Source organism: Triticum aestivum, chromosome 7A (assembly GCF_018294505.1).
Source record: "Triticum aestivum cultivar Chinese Spring chromosome 7A, IWGSC CS RefSeq v2.1, whole genome shotgun sequence".
Classification (NCBI taxonomy): Eukaryota; Viridiplantae; Streptophyta; class Magnoliopsida; order Poales; family Poaceae; genus Triticum; species Triticum aestivum.
The window spans coordinates 254,541,463-254,550,755 of NC_057812.1; the positions used below are offsets into that span (position 1 = coordinate 254,541,463).

General features: G+C 42.4%; 1 protein-coding gene across 3 annotated transcripts; it reads left to right on the forward strand.

Moving 5' to 3' along the window:
• The first annotated feature begins 587 nt into the window (after positions 1–587).
• On the forward strand, positions 588–8,459 carry LOC123151719 (nascent polypeptide-associated complex subunit alpha, muscle-specific form). Of its 3 annotated transcripts, XM_044571384.1 has the most exons (8): positions 588–816; positions 1,689–1,810; positions 1,899–2,097; positions 2,291–2,377; positions 4,988–5,356; positions 5,726–5,882; positions 6,069–7,733; positions 7,994–8,459. In XM_044571384.1, the coding sequence occupies exons 2-7, from the start codon at positions 1,737–1,739 to the stop codon at positions 7,718–7,720; spliced, it is 2,538 nt and encodes an 845-aa protein (XP_044427319.1). In that variant the 5' UTR covers positions 588–816; positions 1,689–1,736; the 3' UTR covers positions 7,721–7,733; positions 7,994–8,459. The 3 variants fall into 3 exon arrangements, with proteins under 3 accessions (XP_044427319.1, XP_044427318.1, XP_044427320.1); XM_044571383.1 differs by having other exon boundaries at positions 6,069–8,459; XM_044571385.1 differs by having other exon boundaries at positions 597–816; positions 1,700–1,810; positions 6,069–8,459.
• The last annotated feature ends 834 nt before the right edge of the window (positions 8,460–9,293 follow it).

Consider the following 9,293-nt stretch of genomic DNA (forward strand, 5'->3'; position numbering starts at 1 on the left):
GGTATATCGAAAAGAAACTCTGTCAAAATTTCTAATTATTCCAATATTTGGTTATTTTTGAAGTAGTGTGGTAGCAACGCAAGTTAGAGTTGAAATTTTGAAATCTTAAGTGTTACAGTTGCTATCATAACACAAGCTTTAGATCTCGAGTGTAGAATCTTATTAACTTGAAATTCAGCAAGGATGTTTTAACAAATTAAGCTTTTCCTTTGTTTTGTCTAAACGACAAAAAGAACTTGCTCGAGGGTAAAATAACTTCAAATTTGACACATTGGTGCATAGTTAGATGGGTTTTCAGCATGCATTGCTTTCACGTTTCATTATGTCTTATGGCTGGTTTATTTTATTGATGTGTTGTAATCTCTTAATTTTAAAATACTTGTCGTGGTTTTAGTTTAGGGAATAGCATCTTGCTCTAATGTTTGATTATCATTTTTGTGCTCTTGAAAGTATGGGTCGCCTATATTTGTCTTGATTATTGATGAAACTATACCATTAGGAACGAAATGAAGAGATGTAAATAAATTGTGGTGGTTGCATTTGTCTCGTCGAGTTGATCGAGATAGGTGCATTTGGACGAGCCGTTCATTCCTAACCGTCGGATAATTTCGGAAAGGCCCACCAGGCCCAAGCATCACGCACGAATCCTCGTCCCATAGCCTGTTCACGGCCGCCGCCACCTAGGTCTGCGCCGCCGTCGCTGGGTGTCGCCGCCGATATGTCTCCGCCAACGTAGCCAACGCGGGGTACTCTCCCTCCACTGGTTCTTGCTGCGCCGTGTCTGCCTGCATGCGGATCGCGCCACTGTTCCAGCAGGTACTCAATCTCATCTTAGGCAATGCGCTGACTTCGATTCAGTTTAGATGGAGAGGCACATCGCTGTACCTATTAGTACTGGAGCTGATTGGAGCCGCTGTTGTTGGGCTGAAGCAAGTAGACGCGTTCATGCCTTTGCAAGAGAACACCTACTAGTTTACCCACTTGGATAAAATGGCATGTAATAGGCCGTCGGTGTGATATGTAATTGCTACGTACAATCAATTAACCCATTGATGGCTTGCAACTTTGCATCAAGATATGGTAGCTTTTGGCTGTAGAAAAAAAGGATATTGTTTTAGATATTATCATCTGGGACTGTACAAGTAAAACAAATAACTAGAGATCTGTATTGCGCCAGTAACACGTATTAGCAAGCTGATGATCTGTTTTAGTGCATACCTGTCGGAGCAAACCATCAATTTACATGTGACCAGCCAAAGTACCACCAGTGTTTGACTAAGCATGAAATGCACAGAGTTCTATTTTCCACCCTGGTATCCGCAAGAAGAAATCTAACATGTGCAATGGAAAAAAGATGAAGATAATGGGGAGGCGCAGGTGCTTCCATGATACAGTAGTCTAGGCTGCAACTTGCAGGGGGCGATGGAGTTCCATTGGTGAAGTTGGGACCCAAGTGTTTGGGGTTGCAGTGGTTCTGTGTTGGGTGTGTTCGTTGGTCTACCTTTGTGGTCCTGTGGCTCCATAGTTTGGGAGTAGTTCACATGATTGTGCAAGTCTGTGCGGTTTTCGCCTGGTTTTCCGTAAACTAATCAGGCAACTCTGTTCTTCTTAATTAATGTATAAGGCAAAACTTTTGCCTCCTTTTCAAAATAATAATAATTCCACGAGCTGATTCTATTCTATTGTAGTTTTCCCCCAGTTAACCGCCAAAGCACTGACGAGTCACAAACTTCGAGATGGTGGCAGCGGCGGCGGGGGCGAAGCGGAAGCGAGATCTCTCTGAGGACGAGGTGTACCTCATCCTCCACAAGTCGGTCCTTCTCCTCGACCTTCGCGCTACTCGACGGTTCTCCCCGGCCCGCCCTAGGGTTTTAGTGCGCCGCTCAATCTTGCTGCAGGTACTCGCCCGCGACAATCCTGACGGCGCTTCAGGAGGTGGCGCAGCACGCGGAGAGAAGGAGCATCGACTGGAGGGCGCTGGTGGCCAAGACGGCCACGGGGATCACCTCCGCCCGCGAGTACCAGATGCTCTGGCGCTACATCGCCTACCGACATGACTTCATCGAGAACACCGAGGACATCGGCGCCCAGCCTCTGGTTTGTGCTCTTTCTTTATCCTGCCAATTTAATTTGGACTAGCTTTAAAATTGTGTATTCTAGCCAGTATCGTCGTTGTAGGAACTGTTAGATCTTGAGAGGTTGGTATATAGAAATTCTGTTTGTTCTACTGTCACCTTATCTTTTCCTAACTGTATTGTGGTACTTCTGTTGCCCTGATTGATGATGGCAGGGTGATGAGAGCGACTTGGAATGTGAGATTGAACCCTTTCCTAAGCCGAGCAACGAAGCTGCAGCTGAGGCCTCCCGGTTCGCGAAGGTACCACATTTTGTTTTTGTCAGAAGCATTTCTGTCTGTATTGTAGCTGATACGGTCATTTACTTATCAGATGCTCCTTTTGGATTTAGGATGCCAAAGGCCTAATTTTCCGTTTCACCCACCTTGCCTTATTTATCTGCGTTAATTAGGAACCCAGAACCCGGATATATGAACTTAAACGCCATCAATGTATTTAGTAGTTGCATTTTTTTGTATTTGATTCACATATCTGGGATTTAGTGCGAGATGTGCACAGAAATTTGTTTGGCATCTGCTTAAGGCCATTGTGTCCTATTGTACCACAAACCAGTATCTAATGTCGTGCTATCTATGCCATATGGTTATTGGCTTGTCCATATAGATCCTTTGTTACAATCTTATAGTACCTTAAGTGAGTCACTGCGGGTCCTGAGCAACCAGCTCAGTGCTGACCGCACTCGTGGTGCTTTGACCGCAGCCGCACAGCCAGAATGCTGCCATGGCAGGAGTTTGCCGCAAAGGGAGCTCCCGTGCTGAGCTGAGCTCTCAGGACCCGCGGTGACTCACTTTTAGGCTGTGTTTGGTTGCAGGAATCTTGTAAAGATTAGTGGAAATCACGAGGCAATCTGGTTTGATTCCCGCATTCGGCATAGCCACTTGGAATGTTAGTTAGACTTTAGATTACCATGATACGATTCAAGTTGTTTTGGGGCATTATGATTCCTTTTGAAACAGGTGGCTATCTTGGATTACCCCCTGTTTGGAATCCATCGACACCTCATTTTTCTTCCTAAAAAACACTAGACTTTCAATATTAGTTCGATTCAAACATAGTGATCGAATTGTAATTATCTTGTGAAGGGTTTTGTGTCCATCCCATTTAGGACCTCACTCATACTGTATATCCATGTCAAGTGTACTAATTAAAACTCATCCGATTAACGGTGTCGAGACAATTCAGTCCATCATGTCTTGCTATTTTACAATACAACCTTGGCATGATGTGCAACCAATTCCTTCTCACGTTTGCATTGTTAAATTAAACATACAATTACTTGTTTTTTGGAATTGTTCTTTCTTATTGAACACTAGCTCCAGTTTTCGTTGAAGATCGATAATATTCCTAGTACACTAATTTGGGTTTTATTCTGTATAAGTTAGTAAGATACAAATTCTTTCACAGCGTGTCTTTTTTTACGCTAAAAGCAGTCACATCAGCAGTGAAAGAACAGCGTCCTAGCCGAATAAAAAGTTTCTAAAGTCACCTAGCGGCCTTACATTGATAAGTAGTCCAGTCTAAGAAGAAGTGTTTTGTTAATAAATTTACTAGCCCCAAAAACGGTCAATCTGAAAAGTCTTTGTCATAAAGGGACATGAAGAAATAAAACAACAACAGGACTTCACAATACATCAGTATTAATCTACAAAATATAATCTCATGAACAGGTTATTGCAACCAATGACCCAAACAACTCAATATTTAATTCATTGAAAAATTTAACGGTAATGTCATATTCCTAATTATCTCATTACCATGCTAATATTCCTAGTAATTTTCACATTCCTTTCAATCTGGTTTTCTTAGAACCAAATGTTCCCTTGAGGTACTTTAGGGACCGGAATGTGCACTTCAATAGAATTAGGACTAACTTGACACCCCCTCAATACTTTTAGGGCTGCAGATGCAGTTTGCTCTTCAGTATGCGCCTAGCGAAGGCTGATTGATTGTTGGCTCTGCTCAAAAGCTTGATTGATGCCTCGTTATCAAATGGGAGATGAAGCATGGTGTTTCACTAGAAATCATAGGATAGTGAACAGTTTTGGCTGTAAGATAAGTATATGTATTCGTCAATGAAGATGTAGTTCGTATGTTTCATCTAAGTTTCTTGTTCTATTAGAGAGTGTAAAGGTCCATTTTATTTGATTTATAAGATGGACTTCCTATAATGCCTCACAGAGTCAGAGCTCACCTTCTCAAGTTTCACAAACTTAAAGTAGTGTACACAGAAAACTGACTGATCTACTAATTCTGCAACTGCAACTATGAGTCAGTAATCTCTACCTTTATACGCAGAAAGACAAAAGAATAAAGGGCCATAATGTTCGCCCCCTCCAGTTACAAAAGGGTGGCTATCATGTTTGCCCCCTCTAGTGACGAAAGAGTAGCAGTACATGATATGTGCAGTCAAACCTTCTAATCTTGGGCAGTGAAGATCTTTTTGAATATTAAATTAGACAGATGAAAATAACAGTGAAAGATTTTTCCTCAGAAAATGCTTTTAGTTTTGAATGTATTTGATTCTTATTGCAATTGAAAACAACTATACTCACAGTTCTACTCGGGTACCATGTCTACACCCAAATGTCTTCTATTGCTGGGCAGATTAGTTATAAAATTGCAAGGATTTGTCAGTGTAACAGTTCTTATGACAGCTTCCATTTCAGTTAGTAACAACATAAAAGAGTCATCATTTATGAAAAAGACAAATCTTTATTTCGTTAGCAATTTTGTATTGATTACCAACTATGTTGAATGTCATGCAATATTTGCTCTGTTGCATATTTGCATACAATTTCTTCATATCTTAGGTATGCACAATGGTACTTATAATCCTATCATATAAATTGCAGATCTTAATCTATGGACCTTCACGTGAGCAATGTTCTAGTCATCGCGTTAACTCAGAAGTTCCTCTGCTAAACACTCCAAATGAGAAGATACCGCGTGTTCCATCTGACAAACAGCTTGCTCAGAGCCATCGTCTAACAAATGGTACAGGTCCAATTTCCAACTCAAAACAGGCATCCCATACAGGGTTATCTCCTGATCCTTTTGATGGGAATGGACCTCATAAAAAGACAAAGAAGCCTAAAGCATGGTCCAACAAGGAGGACGCAGACTTAATGGATGGTGTACATAAGTGTGGTGAAGGAAATTGGCTGAACATTCTGCATAGATATAAATTCGATAGCACAAGAACTTATGTTCAATTGTCTCAGGTAACTAACTCTATGGTCATCTTGTAAATTGCATACTAGAATCTATTATTGTGCGGCAGTTCATCCTTGTTTACATCCATTTGGTCTTCCTTAGTCTTCCCGAAATATAATAAATTTGTAGCATGCCTTTGCAAATATGCCAAGGTAAGTAGACAAATGCATGTGCTTCTTGTTGCAATGGTTATGTTGCTTTGCTTGTGATCTTTGCCTAGAAAAAGTTCCATCTCAATCTTACTTGGCCTGTTTGTTTAGTTCTCATTCGCATATAACTGTTGTGTGCTATAATGATTAGCATGATGGGACGTCCATGTGTCTCCATGTACATATTTGTCTGTAGAGTAATTAGGTAATGTTTATTGTTGTTTTCAGAGATGGGCAGTCATTTGCAGGCGCCAAGGAACAACCAAGCCTGCTAAAGCTAAATCAGTCACCACGGAGTTCGATATAAAAGCTACTCAAAAGGCATTCTCTATGGCTCTTGATATGCCTATGGGGAAGCCTGGTGGATTCTCTACATTAAGATTAGGTACTAATAAAATTCTTATACATTGTCAGTACAGCTCTCATTTAGAATAATGCTTCTTTACTGAAGTATCAACAAGCCAAACATTGTTCTATAGCTTCGTTGTATACCTGAGATGTAAATCCATTCTGGCATCTTTGTTGTGCCTTGTGCTAGCCTTTTGGTGCTCATTCTAGCCTTTTCATGTAGGAGCTTCACAACAAAGCGCTCAACATCCTGCTCCAGTATTCGTTGCTGCGGCACCTGAGTTAAAATGTGCAACATCCTCTTCATCATTCCCGTTGCCAGTACCAGCGCCAGCACAAGGGCAGATTCCACTTCCTCGGGTGCAACCAGCTCCTGCTCAAGCTGCAGCCTCAAAAGTGTCAAATACTTCAAACAAGTCACAAAATAGCTCTAAGAAGCAAAATGCACAAGCAAATCCTACAAATGCTCCTTCCTCGATACAAGCTGCAGCTATTGCTGCTGGTGGACGAATCGCCCCAGCAAGCATCGCCACCAATTTATTGAAAGCTGCACAATCCTCGCAAGCTGTGCACATAACCCCGAAAGCTAAGCACATAAGACCTCGAGGAAAAGGATCTTCAAAAACTACAAGCTCTAAAGCATCCACTATGGCTGGTGAGCCTGGAACACAGCCTGGTAGTGCTGAACACCCAGAACTTCCAAACTGCAGTGCCCCTACACCATCTCCTCCGGTTTTGGTAACACAGTCAATTGAGCAAGTTAATCTTGTGTCAGAAGTTGCAGGAGTTAATCCCCCTGAACAATCTGCTAGTGCACATTTGTTGGAACCTGATAGAGCATTGAGCACCACACCAGTGTCTGGCCCATGCGACAATATGGAGATGGACGACGACTCTACATTTTGTGCAGTCACGATGGAGGACTTGTTTCCTGAAGACGTGAAGCAGCCGGAGATGGTGAATCAGCCAGAGATAGTGAAGCAGCCTGAGATGATAGACCCCAAAGCTGAGGAGAGCATAGACCCCAAGGATGCCGACATGCTGGAATTCGATCGCTTTGTTGCCCAAGGATGCTTGACTACAGATTGTTTGGATAAGAGCAAAGGTGTCAAAATTGCTCCTGGAGCTCAAGGTGCTATTCCCAGCCAGAAGAAACAACCGAAACAGCAACCCACAGTTGTGAAAAGCGTCCCTGTGTCTGCTAGAGGAGCACCAGCAACCGTGAAGAAGACCAAAACTCTAGCTTCACATGGGGCAACCTTTCCATCAACAGTCACCTCTAGTGGCCTTGTTGGCACAGGCAATGCTGGTGTGCTGAGTAAAGCAATATATCGGAAGCCACCTGGCCCAGGCACCACAGGCAAACAAAATAGGTGCCAAGAAATTATGGCCCAGAAGCTGCATGCTATGAGCTCAAATAGTAGCACAATGGCCAGGAATGCGGCTCCTGGCGTCGGAACACCAGCCAGGAATGCGGCTCCGGGCGTCGGAACACCAGCCAAGAATATGTCTCCCGGTGCCGGAACACCAGTTAGGAACGCGGTTCCAGCCACCGGAACACTAGCTAAAAATATGGCTCCTGTCACTGGAGCACCAGCCAGGAATGCGGCTCCTGGCACTGGAATAACACCAGCCAGGAACTTGCTTACCGGCACTGGAACACCACCAGCCAGGAACTCGCTTACCGGCACTGCAACACCACCAGTCAGGACTGCGGCTCCTGGCACTGGAACACCACCAGTCAGGAACCCGGCTCCCAGTGCTGGAACTCCACCAGGCAGGAACTCGCTTACGGGCACCAGAACACCAGCCAGTCGCCAGTATACCCCAGTGGTGAATGGGCCTAGCAAGGGGAATCCACCTGCCAGCCAGTAGCCAGGCGAACATGGTAAATGCTGCAATAATGCTCCTAGGGACAATGTGAATAGTTTCTCACACTCTTAAACATCATTATCGCTTCTCTCCCCCTGCGATTACTCCATTCTTTTCTGAACCAAGTTCCTGAGGAATACATTAGATTTGATTGATGTTATCTTTAGAGTACCACTAGTAGTTAGCAGAACTAAATTGTTAGGGGTATTAAGAGCCTTGGTTTGCAATTGCAGTTGCCCTTTTTTTAGGATCTTATCTGACTTGTCTTTGTATCAGTGTGGACAGTGGGGATTGACAATGACACGTCAAGATGTCCGTTCCCTCTGCATATGCTGCCTCCGAAATTGGAGTTGTTTTGACGTGAGGAGATTTCCTCCAGTGCATGAACTGATTATTGGATTAGCTGTGCGTTGCTATCTACAAAAACGCCCATTCACTGCCTCTGCAGTGCTTCAATGCGCCTTTCGTGCGGCCATCTTCAGAGTTCACACAAGTTCGTCCTCTACTGATATAGCAATCTGATGGTTGTTAGCTTTAAGTTAATATTTCTCTTTTCTGTAGAAGGTATGGACACTTTGGCTTATAATTAACGAAAATGAGATGTCTATGTGATTACCCACGTGACTGGTCTTGCATCGAGGTATATCAGGTGCTTGCTAATATAAATTCAGATCATGTTACTGTTTCATCGGCACGTGCTTGCTAATATAAATTCAGATCATAGTACTATTTCATCGACACACATTATATGGGGTGATGAGGTTTTGGTTGAAATTGTGATGCACATCTATGTTTGTTTGTAAGAACTGATAGGCACAAGATGGAACTTTGCTTTTATTTTTCTTATGTCAGCAGTTCTGAACATATGTGAAGTTCTTTTAATCATAATTTAGAGACGAGAAATCTTTAGTAGTCAAGCGAAGTATTAGTTTTCGTACGTGTGAGGCCATATTAAATCTATGTATATTTTGTTGCCTAACAGTGTGATGCTCTTCTTGAAACCTTAGTTTGCTGAATCTTTCTAGAATGTCTCCATACCAGTTCATGGTTATTATGTGCGGTATATATGTTCTAAGGTAATATTATTAGAACTCTTAGTTTCCAGAATAGATATGCAGTCATGCACTTGTAGGTATTGTACATTTTGTCACAAAAATGGGGCATTTTTTTTGGTTAAGATGTGTTGCAGTTGGTGCATCATCCTTCAACGATTTTGGAGTACCCTGGAAGTTGCTAAATTAGTCATGCCTTGCATTTTAGGAAGTGATATTCCAAAAGGTCGAAGCAAAACCAACTTATTTTGTATTATTAGTTCTCAAACTGTGTTTCTCTTGCTTAGGATGATTGTATGTTTGTAATTAAACTATAGGCATGCACAAAAGATCAATGCTATGCTACCTTATGATGATTGTATTGTTCAGTCTGGAGCAAAGAAAAATCTTTGTATTATCATTTATGAATGCTATGCTACCTAACACATGTACCTCTGGTTTAGGGAAAAGAACAGTAATTTAGGTAACTAATTTCGAAGACACAGCTATTTTTATGAGACTAGAGCCTGGTCCCTGGAGAGGCA

Bases quoted from the DNA above. Each gene is read 5' to 3' on its own strand.
- LOC123151719 (XM_044571383.1), top strand. From the start codon at position 1,737: ATGGTGGCAGCGGCGGCGGGGGCGAAGCGGAAGCGAGATCTCTCTGAG. The intron at 1,811-1,898 runs GTCGGTCCTTCT...ATCTTGCTGCAG, and splicing joins GTGTACCTCATCCTCCACAA to GTACTCGCCCGCGACAATCC. The intron at 5,883-6,068 runs GTACTAATAAAA...CTTTTCATGTAG, and splicing joins ATTCTCTACATTAAGATTAG to GAGCTTCACAACAAAGCGCT.